Source organism: Balaenoptera musculus, chromosome 20 (genome assembly GCF_009873245.2).
Source record: "Balaenoptera musculus isolate JJ_BM4_2016_0621 chromosome 20, mBalMus1.pri.v3, whole genome shotgun sequence".
NCBI lineage: Eukaryota > Metazoa > Chordata > Mammalia > Artiodactyla > Balaenopteridae > Balaenoptera > Balaenoptera musculus.
In genome coordinates, this window is record NC_045804.1 from 20,585,398 (window position 1) to 20,604,023 (window position 18,626).

General features: G+C 54.4%; 2 protein-coding genes across 5 annotated transcripts; one reads left to right on the forward strand and one right to left on the reverse strand.

Moving 5' to 3' along the window:
* The first annotated feature begins 260 nt into the window (after nucleotides 1–260).
* On the forward strand, nucleotides 261–8,162 carry FKBP10 (FKBP prolyl isomerase 10). Its single transcript, XM_036837851.1, has 10 exons — nucleotides 261–594; nucleotides 3,240–3,385; nucleotides 3,709–3,898; nucleotides 4,013–4,158; nucleotides 4,600–4,789; nucleotides 4,897–5,042; nucleotides 5,628–5,820; nucleotides 6,193–6,335; nucleotides 6,566–6,729; nucleotides 7,100–8,162. The coding sequence occupies exons 1-10, from the start codon at nucleotides 347–349 to the stop codon at nucleotides 7,283–7,285; spliced, it is 1,752 nt and encodes a 583-aa protein (XP_036693746.1). The 5' UTR covers nucleotides 261–346; the 3' UTR covers nucleotides 7,286–8,162.
* Nucleotides 8,163–9,714: 1,552 nt separating this feature from the next.
* Nucleotides 9,715–18,089, reverse strand: NT5C3B (5'-nucleotidase, cytosolic IIIB). 4 transcript variants are annotated; one of them, XM_036838392.1, is made up of 9 exons: nucleotides 18,026–18,089; nucleotides 17,704–17,802; nucleotides 17,055–17,124; nucleotides 16,922–16,968; nucleotides 13,903–13,988; nucleotides 13,249–13,338; nucleotides 12,112–12,274; nucleotides 11,063–11,263; nucleotides 9,715–10,195 (listed from the first exon to the last, which is right to left on the reverse strand). In XM_036838392.1, exons 1-9 carry the CDS (start codon nucleotides 18,035–18,037, stop codon nucleotides 10,061–10,063), a joined length of 903 nt encoding a protein of 300 aa, XP_036694287.1. In that variant the 5' UTR covers nucleotides 18,038–18,089; the 3' UTR covers nucleotides 9,715–10,060. The 4 variants fall into 4 exon arrangements, with proteins under 4 accessions (XP_036694287.1, XP_036694288.1, XP_036694289.1 ...); XM_036838393.1 differs by having other exon boundaries at nucleotides 9,746–10,268; XM_036838394.1 differs by lacking the exon at nucleotides 13,249–13,338 and having other exon boundaries at nucleotides 9,746–10,195.
* Nucleotides 18,090–18,626: the final 537 nt, after the last annotated feature.

Below are 18,626 nucleotides of genomic sequence, written 5' to 3' on the forward strand. Positions count from 1 at the left end.
TCCGACTTTCCCAACTTTCCGGAACTTCCCTACCCCTCCCAGGTCTCTCAGCCCCAGGGTGGGGGTGGGGGTAAATCTGGAGGGCTTTGTGGTGCTTTCCTCGTACTCTAACGCTATCAGCCTGGCCCTCCTCCTCTTATTCCACACCCCTTCCCCCCCCCACACCCCCCGCCCCGCCAGCTCAGCCTCCCCAGCCCCCATTCCACGTGGACCAGCCAGGGCGGGGGTGGGGATGGAGGACAGGAAGAGGGGGAGCCAGCTCTGGGAGGAGTGGGGGGAAGGAGTCTGGCGGCGGCGGCGGCTCTCTCGCTCGCCCTCACAGTCGGCCGTCCCAGCTCCAGGCACCATGTTCCGCGCGGGGCGCCCCAGCCACACCGTCCTCCGGCTCCCCCTGCTGCAATCGTTGCTGCTGCTGCTGCTGCAGGCCGTGGGGAGGGGGCTGGGCCGCGCCAGCCCGGCCGGGAGCCCCCTGGAAGATGTGGTCATCGAGAGGTACCACATCCCCAGGGCCTGTCCCCGGGAAGTGCAGATGGGGGATTTTGTGCGCTACCACTACAACGGTACTTTCGAGGACGGCAAGAAGTTTGACTCGAGGTAATGGCTTGAGTGCCCCCAGGCTCACCATTTCCCTTCCAGGAGCCCGGGACCAAGCTCTCTCAGTCCTGGGGTTCCCTTGTTGCTGCTTTTAAGCTGTGTCTGCATGCTCCCTACTCACACCGTGATCCCCTAACCTCACACACAGCACCCTGGGTGGGGGGACTCCTAGACGTCCATCTCCCCAGACATCCCTGCCCTCAATTTCAAACCTTCGCCTCTCAGAAGACCCCAGTTTCTTTCACACAAACTCCCTCTGTCTCTCAGAGTGCTTGAGAATCAAAGTGAACTGCTCTATTTACTTACCAGCGCTTTATTTAAAGACATAGAGGGGGTTTTCTGGTCCACAGAGTTGGGGGGAAGGGCATGGTCCCTGTTGCATGTGAATCCTCCAGTGGTCTCAGCCCAGCACCCTCTACCTTTCCAGCCACCCTGACTCCCTTTCTGGTTCCAGCCACAGGTTTCAGTGCCTTTGTGTTTAGAGAAAAAGTAAGAGTTTTTGGGGGAGGGGGAGGGGTTTTTTTAGCAGCCAGTGGGGTAAAGCAGGTGGGCATTCTAAGACAGCAGGATGGATCAGGGAGTGCAGGGCATAGCTTGGTGTAGGGACCCTGTCTGCCTACATGTCACACAGTCACACATGCCACCCTGGGCTCCTCCGAGGGTTTTCATGCCTCCCTCTCCCCGTGATCCCTCACCCTCATCTCCCTCCATCTTAGCTCAACCAGGTCAGTGCTGCCGCCCATCTTGCCAGCCTTGGGGTTTGAGAGATGGGCTCCTCTTCTGTGTCCAGGCTTTCCGTCTGCTCTGGCAAGTTCATTTTTCTTGGTGGGGGCATGGCTGTACGCCAGGCCAGCCTCAGTTAAACCTTGGGTCCAGGTCACACACACAAGCCCCCACCCCACACCCAAGAAGTCATTCCCTCTTAGACCCTTCCCCAAAACACACAACTCGGCCTATAGAAATTAGTGGCTCTGGAGGCAGGCAGTTTATTGGGTAAGAACATGAACTCCTGAGACCAAGACCCTGGATTCAAACCCAGGCTGTGATCGTGGACAAGGAGTTTTGCCTCTTTAAGCTTTACTTTCCTCATCTGAAAAAAAGGAGATTAAAAAACAGTCTGAAAAACTGCGTCCCTACTTCCTAAGGCTGATGTTAAGACTCAAGATGATGAATGAAAGTGAACTTCACACGTTACCTTACAGTCTGCAAGCGGGTTCAGTACACATTAGCCTTGACTCTGGGGAGAACTTTGGTAGTGTTTAACTGGGAGAAGCTTCTTGCCATGCTTGGGCTCTCACGACGGCACTGTGGAGGAAGCAGGCCATACACCCAGCTCAGTGGGCAAAATGAGGCAGTAGCCAGGAGTACAGCTGTGAGCCTGTGGCCACCAAGGAGTGGAGGAGGGGTTGGGAGTTGGGGAATGACCTCCCTATCGGGGATCCTGATGGGGACTCTTGGATCCAGGTTGGGTCCAAGCGGTGCTGAGCTTGGAAAACTTTTACAACCCATGACACCTTCCATCAAAATAATAATCTCCCATCTTTCCTTAACTTCTGAAAACTTAAAATTAAAACTGTAACTAAAAACAAGTAAAGGCCGTGGCAATTTTAGAGTAGGCTTTTTCAAAATTGAAAACCAATCCCTATCCCCAGCCAGTTCTGCTTCCCCTTCCTTTCCTCTGTGAATTGATGGTGCCGTGGCCCAAACGTGGGCTTTGGAGTTCAACAGACCAAACATTAGCTGTGTGACCTTGGGCAAGTCATTTGGTCTCTCAAGTCTCAATTTTTCGCGTAAGAAAAATGAAATCAATAATGCCCATTTCGGGAATTCCCTGGTGGTCCAGTGGTTAGGACTCAGCGCTTTCACTGCTGTGGCCCGGCTGTGATCCCTGGTGAGGGAACTAAGATCTCACAAGCTGCGTGGTGCAGCAAATAATAATAATAATAATAATAATAATAATGCCCACCTCACGGGGGAGAGAATTAAATAAGATAATGAACGAAGGGACTTCCCTGGTGGTCCAATGGTTAAGGCTCCGTGCTCCCAATGCAAGGGGCCCGGGTTCGATCCCTGGTCAGGGAACTAGATTCCATGCCACATGCCACAACTAAGAGCCCACATGCCGCAACTAAAAGATCCCACATGCCGCAACTAAAAGATCCCGCGTGCCGCAACGAAGATCCCAAGTGCCACAACTAAAGATGTGGCGCAGCCAAATAAATAAATATTTTTAAAAAGATAATGAATGCAAAATGCCAAGCATTTCGTCGGCCTTATCATTTAAGTGCTGGATAACTGGTCTCCCCACACCCCCACACCCCCCCACACACCCCCGGGTCTGCACTTCCCACTCCTTTTCTGTCAGCAGATAGCAGCAGCAGACAGGACTGCTGGCACCATCCCCCCATCCCGGGGCAGATAAAAGCCCCTGGCCTCCTGGAGGGCTTCCTTTTGTAACAGCCCATCCTATTAAGGTGGGAGTCACGGCCCACCTAGGAGGGAGGCCTGAAATGTTGAGAAGCCTTTGGATCTACACCTTTGTGTAGGGAGGGGGATTGTGTGTGTGTGTGCGCTTGTGTGCACCTGTGCATGTATGTGACCATGGGCAGAGGCCACTGTATCCCATCTGTCCCCTCCCTCCCCAGCTATGACCGCCACACCTTGGTGGCCATCGTGGTGGGCGTGGGGCGCCTCATCACCGGCATGGACCGAGGCCTCATGGGCATGTGCGTCAATGAGCGGCGACGCCTCATTGTGCCTCCGCACCTTGGCTATGGCAGCATCGGCGTGGGTGAGGAGAGCTGGGGCCCAGGCATGGGGGTGGAGGAGACCAGGAGGCAGAAGCGAGGGCCCAGGACAAGAAAACTGAAGCTCAGAGAGGGAGAGCAGCTTTCCAAGGTCACAATGCATGCGCAGAATGAATAGCGAGGCAGGTCTGGGACTAGACTTTTCCGTCTCCTGCCGCTGGGGCGGGAGGAAGGGCAATAATAGGGCCCTGGGTAGGACCCTAGCTTGACCTGGGAGAAGGGGAACTAAGGGTGGTGGAGGGGGAGGCCAAGCAGGATGCTCAGACCTCCACTCCACCCCCCACTCTGGGGGCTGCACCAAACACAGCGGGGCTTATTCCCCCGGATGCCACCCTCTACTTTGATGTGGTCCTGCTCGATGTGTGGAACAAGGCGGACACCGTGCAGGTGAGCACCTTGCTGCGCCCGCCCCACTGCCCCCGCATGGTCCAGGACAGCGACTTCGTCCGCTACCACTACAACGGCACGCTGCTGGATGGCACTGCCTTCGACACCAGGTAAGGGCTGGAAGGAGCCCTGGGGCGCCAGGGGCTGTGGCATGCAGCGGGGAGTCGGGGGCCTTCCTGCCTCTCCCACCAACAGCAGCCTCACCCCTACCTCATTCTCTGCAGCTACAGTAGAGGTGGCACTTACGACACCTACGTGGGCTCTGGCTGGCTGATCAAGGGCATGGACCAGGGGCTGCTGGGCATGTGTCCTGGAGAGAGAAGGAAGATCGTCATCCCTCCATTCCTGGCCTATGGCGAGAAAGGCTATGGTGAGGGCAAGCAGGGACTTGGGGATTCTCTAGAAGTGGGCTGCCACATACAGTTGTTCAGGTTGAGTACTGCACAAGGACACCCGGCCAGGGAGGCAAGTAGTGATGAAATCTAGCCCTTGGTGATCACCTCACTAAGAAGGGGTGCTTGGGTGGTTAGGACTCGGCACTATCACTGCTGGGGCCCGGGTTCAATCCCTGGTTGGGGAACTAAGATGCTTTGTTCTGATTCACACAAAGGCTCATATGGGCTGGTGGTGGCCCTGGGGAAAGCTCAGCTTGGGCCTCACAGGGGAAGAAGCAGGGCTGCTGATGGGCGTCCAAGGCTCTGGAAAGCAGGGTTAGTACCTTTTTGCACGGTGCTCACATAGGCCTTCCTGAGTGGAGAAGAAGCCCTGCTTTGCTCTCCACGTGTATGGTTCAAGCCTATCCCTTCCCCAGGGACTGTGATCCCCCCGCAGGCCTCCCTGGTCTTCCATGTCCTACTGATTGACGTCCACAACCCAAAGGACACGGTCCAGCTGGAGACACTGGAGCTGCCACCTGGCTGCGTCCGGAGAGCCGTGGCTGGGGACTTCATGCGTTACCACTACAACGGCTCCCTGATGGACGGCACCCTCTTTGACTCCAGGTCCGGGGGGTCCTGAGGACGATGGTGGGGGCTGGGGGCGGCTCTGTGCTGGGGGAAGGGCGGGGCCGCTGTGACTCCCTTGCCCACCTCCCCGCCTCGTATTGCAGCTACTCCCGAAACCGCACCTACAATACCTATGTGGGGCAGGGCTACGTCGTCCCAGGGATGGACCAGGGGCTGCAGGGCTCGTGCATGGGGGAGCGCCGGAGAATCACCATCCCCCCCCACCTCGCCTACGGGGAGAACGGGACTGGTAGGCTTTCTCCCTGTTCCCCAAGCCAACACCTCAGTTCCTCCCGACCTTCCCCCTGATGAGCGGGGGCGAAGGGGGTGGATTCCAGCCATTGCTCTGCCCCTCTCATCAAAAAAACTGGTCCCCCACCCAACTCCTGCCACAAGGACTCCATCCTTTTCTCCAGGGGGCAGTCCCCCACTTCTCCCCTTCCACACTGGAGAAGGGCAGCCGACTCCTGAGCTTGGGGAGGGAGGGTGGTTATGGAAGAACAGAAACAGCATAGCCCTGGGAAGCAAAGAGACCGGGATTTGAGTCCCAGCTTTGCTGAAAGCCTTTGTGTGCTCACCTGTAAAATGGGACTAATCACATCGATCAGCAGGGTAAGTTATTGGGAGGTTGCAAGATACATATGTAAAAGGCTTTCCAGCTGGCGTGCCCCTCCCCTCCCCTGCCTCCTCACCACCACAGAGTTGACTATGTGGACAAACATCCCATCCCATCCTTGTTTAAAACCCCAGGATGGGGAAGGTCTGGGGCCTCCATGGAGACCTAGAGCAGCCCCTCCTAGACTCCAGCTGATCCACACCCCCATTCTGGCCCCAGGAGACAAGATCCCTGGCTCTGCTGTGCTGATCTTCGACGTCCACATCATCGACTTCCACAACCCTGCAGATCCCGTGGAAGTCAAGACACTGTCCCGGCCCCCGGAGACCTGCAACGAGACGGCCAAGCTTGGGGACTTTGTTCGCTACCACTACAATTGCTCTCTGCTGGATGGCACCAAGCTCTTCTCCTCGTGGGTCCGGGGCAGGGCCAGGGCTGGGCAGGTGGGTGGGCCCAGGCGTGGGGAGTTCTCCTAGCAGCACCCCTGACTCTTCCTTCCTCCCTAAGTTCCCATCTAAGCTCAAATTCTTAACTCCACAGGCAGAGGGAGGGTGAAGTAAGCAGTAGGGGGAGCTGCTAGTTCCACTCAGTGGAGGGAAGCGAGCAGGGAGAGATGAGCCCCTGGCCACGCTGCAGGGCAGTGGCGAGATAAGGGGATTGATCCTGTCTCTGCACTGCTGGGCCCCTGCACCCTGCCCTGTGGGGCGGCACCAGGGGTGACTCGGGAGCTGGGCCTGCCGGGGACCAGGATGAACGCTGACCCGGGAATCTGCTCTCCTCCCAGCCATGACTACGGGGCCCCTCAGGAGGCGACTCTGGGCGCCCACAAGGTGATCGAAGGCCTGGACACGGGCCTGCAGGGCATGTGTGTGGGAGAGAGGCGGCAGCTTGTGGTCCCCCCGCACCTGGCACATGGAGAGAGCGGAGGTGAGGAGCAGAGACTGGCCTGATGGCTTTCCTCCTCCCCTCTGTCCCTGCCACCTGGAGCCTTGACGGCTGGTGGGAGGAGTGAGTGAAGCCTTCCGGATGCTTCCCATTCAGTGCCCCCCTCTCCAGCCCCCAAGGCTGGAGCTGAGGCTTGTAGGCTGGGAGCGCACTGGGCAGGCAGTGAAGCCGGGCCCAGACCCTTCCCTTCTCTCCTCCTCCCCTCCCTCCAGCCCGGGGGGTCCCTGGAAGTGCTGTGCTCCTGTTTGAGGTGGAGCTGGTGTCCCGGGAGGATGGGCTGCCCACAGGCTACCTGTTTGTGTGGCACGAAGACCCTCCTGCCAACCTGTTTGAAGACATGGACCTCAACAAGGATGGCGAGGTCCCCCCAGAGGAGGTGGGTGAGGAGTTCGCTCCTTCTAGTAATCCCTCCCACGCTGTCACCCGGCAGAAGCCACCTTGCACGGTGGCATCTAACGAGAACAGCGTGTGTCCACCATCCTGTCTGCACCCGTGTTCCTGCCCCTCTGCGGGTCAGTGTGTCTTAAGCCCCTCATCCCCGCCTTTGCCTCTGGCACATGCAGCCCATTCCCCCAGGGCTGCCTGACCCTGGGCACGCCCTCCGCCCCCGCCCCCCTCAGAAGGCAGCACCAGCTCCCCTCCTCAGTCCTCACTGGAAGGCCTCCGCCTGGGGGCCCGTCCCAAGGTGAGCACAGCTGCTCAGGCAGGACGCTCTCTCCCCCTCCCCTTGGCTCTCCTCGCCGTAGTTCTCCACCTTCATCAAGGCTCAAGTCAGTGAGGGCAAAGGACGCCTCCTGCCTGGCCAGGACCCTGAGAAAACCATAGGAGACATGTTCCAGAATCAGGATCGCAACCAGGATGGCAACATCACCGCTGAGGAACTCAAGCTGAAGTCGGACGAAGACCAGGAGCGGGTCCATGAGGAGCTCTGAAGGGCAGAGGCCTGGGCCCAAATGCAAAGGTCCACGTCTAAGGGGACAGTGGGCAGTGGGGCTGCCTTCCCAACAGTCACCCTCCCCTCTGCTGGGATGAGGTCTGGAAGCTTCTAGAAAGTGGTCAGAGGGGACAACTCTGGTTTTCCCACTGCCCGAGAGTAAAATCCACAGCACAGATCTCTATTCGGTTTTTCTCTCCCAACCCCAAACCCCTTCCTTAAAATTTTGGAATTACAAAGCCAATCTGGGGATTGGTGGAGTTTGGGGGTTGGCTGGGGTCATTGCTGGCCCCTTGCTCAGACCTCCCCTCCGTGTCACCAGACACTGAGCAAGGCCAAGCTCATCATTTCCTTATTTCCCCTTTACCTGTACTTTTCCTCACCATCCTCAACCTGCCCCCCCCACCCCCACCGCCCACAGCCCCCATTCCTCTGTCCGGGCAGCTCCCCAGGAACATGAACCCCCAGCTTTCCTCCCTCGGCTCTGGCTGGTTCCTAGGGAAGGGGACGGTTCCGGGGGGGCAGCCCTACCTTACCTGTCCGGTTCCCTTCACCTGTCCCATGCCCCCTCGCTGCCGTCCAGTGGTGGCTGAAGTGCCCCTAGGGTGCTGCACTTCAGGGCTGGGCTTTGTGTCACCTTTTATCCTTAAAGAAGGCTGCCTTCTCTAGGGACCAAAGAACAAGAGAAAAATGAAGGGGGGTGGTATGAGGAAACCTACTTGGATGGATCTTAGGGCTATGAAATCCTTGGTTCGGGGCTGAGCTCATTATTGAGGGGTGAGAAGGGGGTGGGCAGAGCTCTGCACACTCAAAAGGCTAAACTGGTGTCAGACCCCCTTCTCCTTTGTGCCAAATAAAACATGTCCGAAACCAAAGTCCTTGGGATGTGGTCTTTCTTGGTTGGGGGCGGGGAGCTTAGACCCAAGTGTTGGGAGGAAGGGGAGCAAAGCAGGCCATCTCCATGGCCCTTCAGCTCAAGACCCTGTGTCCCTAGGTCTCAGCCTCCTGCCTCCCTGAGGCCCAGCTGGGGCCCTCACCATGGAGGGAGGCTGGGGGTTAAGTGTCCACAGAGAGGGGCCTGCAGGGGAGGCCTGGAGACATGATCCTGATCTCCTAAGGGTCCCAGCTGAATGGAAAAACAAGTTCCCTGAACTCAAACACAACATGCCAAGCTCAAGGGTTAAATTAAACCACACAGGTCAGATTCCCCTTTCACATAGATCGTTTCTAATACCACAATGTTCCCACCTCTCCCTGCTCCTGGCCGCCAGCTGTTACCACCTGCCTGGTGCTTCTCCCTCCTGCCAGAAAGAAAGGTAATTGAGTTCAAACCTCTGGTGTCTTGAGGAAGGAGTTGCTTCAGCCACTCATCAGGCCATCTGCCCTCACCTGCCTGGCTGGACTCTGGCCAGTGCGATAGAGATGACCCAAGCCATCCAAGGGGGTGGGGTGGGGGGGATGCTTGGGAGAGAAAATGACTGACTGGACTCACACCCCAAACTGCCCCCACAAGCACCGAGCTCTTGCCCAAGATCCCCCGAGAGACGGAGCTGCTCCCCATGGTCGCCAGTGACTGATACTCCCTGGTCCCAAAGCATAGAAAGCACCTCGGGGTTGACAGAGGTGACAGCCTCAGAGGATAACCACCCTCCCGCAAGCCTAACAGGGCAGCCTGAACTAAGTCCGTGTGGAGGCAGCGCGACACAGAAGAGAAGGCTGGCTCTGGCGGAAACACTGCAACCCCAGCTCGAGCTCCCAGCTCTGGCCTTTGGGCAAAGGACTGGTCCTTTCTAAGTGGACCCATACCTCCTGCAGGATCCCTGTGAGGATGAAACGGCACCTGCAGCACCTGGGTGCACACAGCTGGCCCTCAGTCAACACTCCCGCCACTTTCTCTGCTGAGCTGCAGACAAACACAACTTACCAGCCACCAGGCAGGCGGACGAGGGAATGAACCTGACTACCTGAGCACCTGCTCCCTTCAGGTCCCGACTCAACCGCCCTTCAGTCATCCATTTCAGTGGCCGTGGAGGAGGAAGAGGGACAGGAGCCAAGGGCACCAGTGAAAATCCACACTCATATGGATCACTTTAGGGACCCATAAAGAGGGGGCTCTGCATACAGGGCCGGCCAGACTCAGCTGATCCCAGCTGAATTTCAAGGTTAACGGCTGCATGAGAATCAAGTCAAACCATTCCAGGTCAGAAACACCCCCTTCCACCCCTGCCTGCCCACCGTGATGCCCACAGACACACTAGGCTGTGCTCGCTGTGCTCAGAGTCTCCTGGGCTAATTCAGGGGTTTTCAAACTGTGTTCCGTGGAGCTCTAGCCGCTTCTCGGAGGTTCCTGCGCCTCCAGAACCAGGAGGTACAGGCTCTGCCCCGCCCCCACCCCAATCGGAACAGCTCTGTGTTTTCCTTTTTTTATTTTGATCTGTTTCACATATTAGATTTGTTTGAAGAGCAGCTTCCCATGTTAAAAAATACTGGAAAAAAGATTCCCTGGACCAAATGATTCCTAAAGTGCTAACACTGTGAAGGTCCACAGTTCATCTAGAATGGCTTTTGCTGCCCTCCGGGCTGGCAGGGGTCCCTCAAGGCTCCGGAGAACACAAACCACGAAGCCAGGGAAAGGGGGAGGGGCGTGGGCCAGCAGCTCCCAGCCGCCCGGACTCTTCTCTGCAGCACGGGGAGGAGCAGTGCTCAGAGCAGAGTAGCCTTCGGGTGAAGCCCCTCCTCGTCACAGCCCGTGGGGCCTGACCCCGGCCCGCCCTCAGGAGCCCTGCATCTCCGTCCAGTCCCTCTGCGGCAGGATGTGCTGCAGCAGCCCGTTGACCACGTCCAGCGTCTCATCCTTCTCCAGCACGATGTCATACGAGTCCATGTAGCGCTCCCGCCGCTCCTCCACCTGCCCGGGGAGCAGAGACCGAGAGTCCCCCAGCGCCCTGCCCTCCGCGTTGCCCACTGTTGCGCACCTGGGGCTGGGGAAGAGGGCATTCAAGCTGCGACTCCCCAGGAGGAGTTCAAGGTTACCGGGACCTGCCCTTTGGAGACACAGATGGCCACGGATGCAGGCTGCCACAATTAACCCTTGGGTCAGTGCCAAAAGGACCGTCACAACGATTAGAAACAAAAAGTATCAGATGTTACCTCTAATCTATCTGGATTGAATCTTCACAGGCTTCAGCACCTGCTGGCTGAGGGTGAGAACTGGAGGCCTTCTAGCCTGATGCCATACTGTGCCCCTCTGTGACCTTATGTTTTCACCCCGTCAACCTCTGGTCTGTTCCTATGCTTTCCTTCTCTAAATTATAAACCCACATCCTGAATACCAACATCTCCCATCTCAATCATGCCCTACTGGTATGATTTAGGAGGACTGGTAGTCAGCCCAACCACTTTCTAAACTATGTCACCTTGGGCAAGTTACTTAAGCCCCTTGCCTCAGCTTCCTCATTTGTAAACTGGGTATAATAGTCACTACCTCAGAGTATGACTGTACAGATTAACTGGGTTAATGTGCACAGCACACGGTGAGCACTCGGTAAGTGTGGGCTCTGATGAAGTGCTCTGACCTCTGGGTCACGCCGTGTGCTTCGTGCACAGCTGTAACCACTGGGTATTTCTTTTGTTTCCTATGAGACTATGGTTTGTGTCTGACCTCTGTGCCTCTCATACTTCACACAGTGTCTAGCCCACAGAAGGTGTTCAATAAGCACTCGTTAACAGGAATGAAGGAGAAGCCAGCCATGAAGAACCCGGGTCTCCTACCTACCTTGTCATTTAGGAAGCCAATCTTGAGAATGTTCTCCACGCCAGGAACCCCATCAGCCATAGTGAGGTCCCCCATGGAGTCTCCCAGCAGGAGGATGTTGGTTTTGCCCTGAAGCTGCTCGAAGTAACCAGAGTTCTCGCACACGGAGCTGTTCTTGTTGTAGGTGTGTATGAGCTGGCCCTTGAATCCCTTCAGGAAGCCCTAAATAATCAAGACAAGAGACAGACAGAAGGGCTACAGGGACCCATTCAGGACCAGTGTTCCACTGTCTCTGCCACAGAGGAAAGGGAATCCTGAAAGCCACAGATAATGCCAAAACTTCATTGTGATCCAACTAGGGGTCAGCAAGCTAGGGCCCGTGGACTAGATTTGGCCTATTTTTGTAAATTGCTTTGCTGGAACACAGCCAGGCCCGTTTGTTTACATCTTGTCTATGGGTGCTTTTTTGTGTGACAGAGTAGTTGTGACAGAGATCATATTGCCCACAAAGCCCGAGATACTTACTACCTGGTCTTTTACAGAAAAAGTTTACAACCTCTGGTTTAAACTAACAGGGATCATCAAATATTGCTGATCACCTACTCTGGTGAAAGCATGAAGCCCGTGATACAAGCACTGCCTGGCTACACGTGCGCTAACCTCGGCTGTGGGCCACACCCTAACCACAGGTCACAGGGATGAAAATTCCAGCCTTGGTTTTAAGGGGAAGAAGTCAGAACACAGGTGAGTCAGAGCAGCCCACCTCTGGCTCAAGAAAAACAAGTCCAAGTCCAAGCCCTTGAGTACCTAGGATGGCACACGAGCCATGACAGTCACACGGGGCCTGGCTGAGCCCTAAACTCGGTCCTCCCTGGCAGAGTCAACTGTCAGCCAAACACCCAAGAGTGGGTCCTTCAAAAGCGACTGTCTTTAGCTGGCACTAATAAATAAATAACTGCTGAGAGCAAAGAAGCCTGCATGTCTTCCCTCCCACCTCCCCCATCAAGGTTAACATTTAGGGTGAAGCACCCTGGCTGGCGGTCCCCACCCCTCTTCCGGCCCCAGCTCACATCTTCATCAAACTCCATGTAGTTAGAGACGATGTGGATGTTCGGGTGGAACACTTTCCTCTGCCGCATGATTTCTTCCAGGATATCCCCAACGCCCGCGGAGAAGATGAAAAGGGGAACGCTGTTCTGGGAGAGGGTGTTGAAGAACGTCTTGTATCCATCCCTGAAGTGACATGAACGGTTCTGAAATGGCATTGCCTCTGCGACTGTTCTTTACTTTCTATTTGGGTTACATCTTTAACATTTTTTAAAAAACATTTTAAATTGAGGTATAAAATACATAGAGTAAATTATTAAAGTGCACTAATCTTAAGTGTTCAGCTCAGTTCATATTTACGTATGTTCACACACATGTAGTTACTAACCAGGTCAAGATTCCCTCATGTCCCTTCCCAGTCGATGCCATCGCCCCCATTTTGACTTCACATCACCATTGATTTGCTCTCCCTGTCCCTGAACTTCATATACACCATATAACCACATTTTTTGTTTGTTTGTTTGTTTCTGGATTATTTTGCCTGAGCAAAATACAACCAGGCAGCTATCCTGAGGCAGCTTCACTGGGGAACACCTCCAACCCACCCAGGCACTTACTGGGTCTGCACATGTCTACTCTCCTGGCTTTCCACGAGCTAGCCTCTCTCCCCAATCAGGACACACAATCCTTGAGGGAAGGCACCCGTGTTGACTCCTTCCTCTACGTGCCCTCATCCCTCCTCCAGTAAAGAACACTCCAGCAGACAGCTGCACTGTGAAGGCCACGGACGATCAAGGGTCCTAGGTCGGCCAACTCCCATGTCTGGATAAAGAACACCAGTCACCATGGGGACCCCAAAAGTCTTTTTACCATTGGGAAAAATGAGCTAGACGCTGTTTGTCCTAGGAGATGGAGCCCTGGTCATATTCATACCACATCCACTACCAGCAGGCAGACTGCATCCTAGGACACACCCAAGGATAGAAAATTCTCTGGCTGTGTCCAGAGAGGAACCTTCTCCACGTCAGCTACTCATGGTGCTAGATCGCTTCTGACTCTCCCAGCAACTGACTCCTCTTCGATCCTTCCCAGCCTCTCTTTTGTGAGCAAACCCATTCCAAACAGTCTGGCAGAAACATTTTCCAGAGCAGGCAGCTCACCTAAGCATTGCGTTGGACTCTCTCACCACCTGGGCTATCTGAAACTTCTGAATCTTCTGCTGGCACAGGAGCTCATGCGCTTTGGTCCACCTGGAAACACACACCCCACAAAACCTCAAATTCAAACCACTAAGTAAAGTGACCTTTCCCATCTCAGGGCCGAGTCCCCTCTGAAGTACTGACAGCGGAAGCCTCATCCTTTTCCCCAGGGCCATTTCCTGAAGGACCCTGCTTGTCCCTAAAGGAAGAGGGTGAGACAACAACACAGTAGCAACACAAGAGCTGGGCAAGTTGCTGCTGATGTCAAAGCTCTTCTGAATCCCTTCCTCTGTGACCCCACTCTCTGGAGAACTGGGGTTTGCCCAGTGATACTGGTTTCCTTAGGAGGGTTATTGCCCCAAAGCACTTATTGCCCCAAACTAAGGGGCTTCTAACTCATTCCAAGGATACTTGGTGAGCCCTCTACTCTAGCAGTAGCCACACGTAGCCTGGCTGTATCTGGACAATTTGTTCTAGCAGCTGGGCTTGTGGTCTTCAGTTAAGCATTCAGTAAGGTAAAGGAGCCTGCATCTGACCAAAGCTCAGGAAAAATACGCCCCCGTCCAGACCAAGCATCGTGAGGGCCAGGGGCGTTTCACCACCACCATCACTTACCATTCCACCATGTCAGGTAACTTCTCTTTGATGGTCCGGTGTGGGTCAATCTCAATTGGGTAATAGTGGTGGAGAAGCGCTTTGAGCTGTGACATCCAAATGAAGAGAAAAGCCGTTTAGTCCACATCAAGTTTTTCCCAGCAGAGTCCTACAGTCCAGCATGAGAAAAAAGTCACCTAGAAGATGCAACTTCATGTCAGGGAGTGACTGGAGCTGCAGAGCTGGCCATCCCTCTGCACTCCCGCTTAATCAGTAAGAACTGATTTAACGCTGTATTTCCCAAAATGTGGTACATTTTCTCAGGTGGTAGGCAAGATAACTTTGGGGGGGGGGTACATGGATAAAAACACTTTTCATTTTAGTGATTTGGGATTCATTTTAATGTATGTCAGAAAAAGAAAGAAAACTAGAATAGCACACTCATGCTTTCATAAAGATTGCTTCTTTCGTTTGCAAGTTAGTTGCATTCAGATCTTTAAAAGCAGGGTAATTTAAACAGATCTGGCAAAAATCATTCAAGTGAACTAGAAGACTGGAGCCTGGGACACAGCATGTTAGGGGATAACTCCATCGCTCTGCCAACGTCAGGTGGACAACCTCACGGGGAGCATCTCTGTGCACCTCCTCTGGCTAAGGTCACCTTCCACATGCCAGGACCTTCCACAATCTAGGGAGGCTGCTTCAGGGATCATGTGTCACACGGGCTCAGGCAGTTAACAGGGCCCAATAAAAATGAGAATTGACTAAGTAAAACATTTTAATTTTAATACGTGCATGGTCTCGGAATATTATGAGATCAAATGGAGTCCCTGACCATCAGTCCAAAAGAGGGTTAAATACAAAGACTGACAAAGACAGAAAGCTCCTAAAATGTGTTAAGATTCTCAATGTTTTCTTGAGTGAGAACATTTTTCTGAAAGTGTAACAGAATTCAACAGAATATAAATTTTTTTTTTTTAATTTTATTTTTGGCTGTGTTGGGTCTTCGTTTCTGTGCGAGGGCTTTCTCTAGTTGCAGCAAGCGGGGGCCACTCTTCACCGCGGTGCGCAGGCCTCTCACTATCGCGGCCTCTCTTGTTGCGCAGCACAGGCTCCAGACGCGCAGGCTCAGTAGTTGTGGCTCACGTGCCTAGTTGCTCCGCGGCATGTGGGATCCTCCCAGACCAGGGCTCGAACCTGTGTCCCCTGCATTGGCAGGCAGATTCTCAACCACTGCGCCACCAGGGAAGCCCCCAGGATATAAATTTTTAAAAAGAAAAAAGATTTCTTACATAAATTTTGCTTTATTAATTTCTTCAGGAACCCATCAAAGCCACAAATCTTTTTTTTTTTTTTTTTTTTTTTTTATTATTATTATTTTTTTAATGCTATTCTTGTCTTGCTTACATTCTTTTTATTTATGTATGTATGTATGGCTGTGTTGGGTCTTCGTTTCCGTGCGAGGGCTTTCTCTAGTTGTGGCAAGTGGGGGCCACTCTTCATCGCGGTGCGCGGGCCTCTCACCATCGCGGCCTCTCGTTGCCGAGCACAGGCTCCAGACGCGCAGGCTCAGTAATTGTGGCTCACGGGCCGAGTTGCTCCGCGGCATGTGGGATCTTCCCAGACCAGGGCTCGAACCCGCGTCCCCTGCATTGGCAGGCAGACTCTCAACCACTGCACCACCAGGGAAGCCCAAAGCCACAAATCTTAATGTTCTCTAGCTTCTTTACCCTAGAGAGGGCATCCAAACCTATTGTCTTATTTGTGGATGTAGCTCTCTGGAAGCTGCTATGATCAGGGATGTGAGGAACCAAAAAAAGTGATCTGCCAAAGGCAATCAGTGGTGGAGCCAGAATCTACCTTAAGCTGCAAGTGGCATCACCAGAGAGACAAGTGTAGAAACAGAAGAGGTATCTATAATTCACTGTCCATCTTTTTTTTTTATTAATTAATTAATTTATTTATTTTTGTTTATGGCTGTGTTGGGTCTTCGTTTCTGTGCTAGGGCTTTCTCTAGTTGTGGCAAGTGGGGGCCACTCTTCATCGCGGTGCACGGGCCTCTCACTATTGCGGCCTCTCTTGTTGCGGAGCACAGGCTCCAGACGCGCAGGCTCAGTAGTTGTGGCTCACGGGCCCAGTCGCTCCGCGGCATGTGGGATCTTCCCAGACCAGGGCTCGAACCTGTGTCCCCTGCATTGGCAGGCAGATTCTCAACCACTGCGCCACCAGGGAAGCCCCACTGTCCATCTTAATAACCAGTAATCATGACAGAGTATTAGAAGATCTGACCAATATGGCAGACCAACAGACCACTTAGTAACCAATTTGGTGAACTTCATAATCAAGTGGAACTAAATGATATAGCTATTTAGCAGAAAGAGCTCAGCAACCTGCAGAGAAACGAGGGGCTAGCACAGCTCTGCTCTGGCAAAGAGGACACTGATGGGAAGAACACGGAGCAAAGTAAAATGAACTCCAAGGCTACAGGGATCGCTTTACAATATCTGTATGCATCTTATGGAAACGGGAGTTTCATACATAGACATTAATTCAGAAGTCTTTCTTGGTACCTGCTGCCTTACCAAGAACATTTATACTATCAAGGAAAGAGCATAATATAGTGAAAAGAGTTCGGGAACAGAATCAGATCTATGGGAAAACCAAGCTCTGCATCTTGCTGTATGACCTTGGGTAAGTTGCTCAAACCTCTCCAAGCCTCTGTTTTTCCATCTGCTAAATGGAGACAGTAATGATTCTATCCACCTCTCGGAGTTGTGGGAGGGTTAAACAACAAACATCGAAGTCTCCTATTAAGTTCTACAGATAGCAGTAAGCATATTCCAACCATCCATCATCACATGTCTTGGCCAATAAGGAAAAGCTGTCTCAGTGTATTAAGACTAGGTCCACCTGAGCATAACAACAATTTTTTAAAAAATTAATCTTCTAAGGTCTCAACCCTGGAATCTTTGGTCCTAACCAAGAACCACTGGAAGTCGTATATGATAGCCATTTCTGAGCAAAGAAGGGAGTAACCCACCTCTTCCCGGCACTCCTCACTGATGATCTTGCTGTTATCCAGAATATCTGCAAAAACACAGAACTCCTTTTACTTGCCCCTTAGAAGCCATCATCCTGTCAAGCCCAATGAAGCAAGCTAGCATGTGACTTACTGTAAGAAGAAGGGCATCGCTTTCCATTATATGCAAACCTGCTCAAGGTCATGTCAAAATCAGAAATGACCTAAAATGCAAAAGAGAGATGAAGCCTAGACAGGCTCCTTCCAGGGTGGCCCTGTGCCAGCCAGGGAGGATGATTATGGAAGTCCAAACAGCTCAGTGCCAGTCTACGGGCAAAGCCTTGGGGGAGTTAGGAAGCGCTGAAGGAAGAACTAACCCTAGTTAGTACCTGTGCTAACCCAGAGAAGACCCAGCCTCTCTGAGGATGGGGGTGGGGACTGCAGAATCAGGACCCCTTCCACTCTTTCAATAGCACCCATCTCAATGCCCTGGTCCTTCCTAAGATGCCCCCACCTTTTGGCCCATCTACACATCTGTGCCTTCTTGGGGAGCCCACCAACCTCGGCCAGTGAGGGCAACAAGACCCGGAGACCTGGTGTGTGGGGTGCTTTCTGTCTACAGCACGACCTTACTGAGAAATTTGAAATCTAGGTTTCTGGGCAGGTGGACTCTCCCCCAAGGCAAAACAGTCTTGCCCTCGGACACCTGGCCATTTCTAGGGGATGAACGCATGCTTGCAGGTGTCCGCAGCAAAGCGGGAAGGCGCACTGGGCAGGCCACATCCCCAGCCCCCCCGCGGTACCTGTAAGCGGTCTCCCCCGCCCTTGCGGAGGGCGCCCACGATCTCCTGCACCCGCCCGGGCTGCCGCATCAGAACCGTGGCCTTCATCAGGGTGCTCACCTGTCCCGAGACCCGAGAGAACCGCTGACCCCGGCACCGCGCTGGGCCCAAGGGGAGGCCGGCGAGGCCGGGCCGGGGGCGCGGGGGACGAGCGGGGGCGCCGGCCGGGCCTGGGCGCCTACGGGCCGCAGTGGCACGGCGAGGCCCAGGCGGCCCGGTGGGGGTCTCGGAGCGCCCGGGGGTTCGGGGCCCGCCTCACGCCGGTCTCCTCCTCCCGCCTCACCTCCTCCGCCATGGCGCTCGCCGGCCGGTTGGCGGCGTGGGCACAACGACCGCCCCCGCCGCCCCACTGCGCAGGCGTCGCTTCCGCCGTTGGGGGGGGGGGGGGAGGCGGGTCGCGGGGGGGGGGGCGGGGGGGGCGGGGCGCGGGGGGTGGGGGGGGGCGGGGCGGGGGCTGGTGGGGACGGGGAGTGTCCCAAGAGGCTGGGGTTACGTGGGTGGGTGCCACTCTTTTTAGAACAAAAACCCTAACCGGAATGGACGTTTCCAGGCTTAAGGTTTGCATGACCAAAAGGCCGCAGATGGGAGGGGGTGTGAAGGAGCCATAAGTGAGTTGTGTTGAACATCCAGAAGGTGCTTCCTTCACGGGGCTCGCTCCTCATCACAGAAGATGAGTGACTCAGTCCAGAGGGCAGGAGGGCCCTGGACATCTGGGCCAGAATGAAAACCCATCAGCTTTACTTCTCCCTTCTGCCTCCTCTGACTTGGTTTCCTCGAACTCAGTGTCTCGGGAGCCAAGTGCCAAGCTGCGGAAGAAGGTAGATGGATGCCGCAGAGATGCCAGACTGAGCACCGGAAGTGGGCAGCAGGAGCTAGAGTGAATC

What these genes read in the sequence shown, in the direction of transcription:
- FKBP10 (XM_036837851.1), top strand. Translation starts at nt 347, where the DNA reads ATGTTCCGCGCGGGGCGCCCCAGCCACACCGTCCTCCGGCTCCCCCTG. An exon ending in CTATGGCAGCATCGGCGTGG is followed by an intron (nt 3,386 to 3,708) that starts GTGAGGAGAGCT and finishes CACCAAACACAG; the next exon opens with CGGGGCTTATTCCCCCGGAT. An exon ending in GGCACCCTCTTTGACTCCAG is followed by an intron (nt 4,790 to 4,896) that starts GTCCGGGGGGTC and finishes CTCGTATTGCAG; the next exon opens with CTACTCCCGAAACCGCACCT.
- NT5C3B (XM_036838392.1), bottom strand. An exon ending in ACATGGAGTTTGATGAAGAT is followed by an intron (nt 11,264 to 12,111) that starts GTGAGCTGGGGC and finishes TTGATTATTTAG; the next exon opens with GGCTTCCTGAAGGGATTCAA. An exon ending in TTGGCTTCCTAAATGACAAG is followed by an intron (nt 10,196 to 11,062) that starts GTAGGTAGGAGA and finishes CTCCCCGGGCAG; the next exon opens with GTGGAGGAGCGGCGGGAGCG.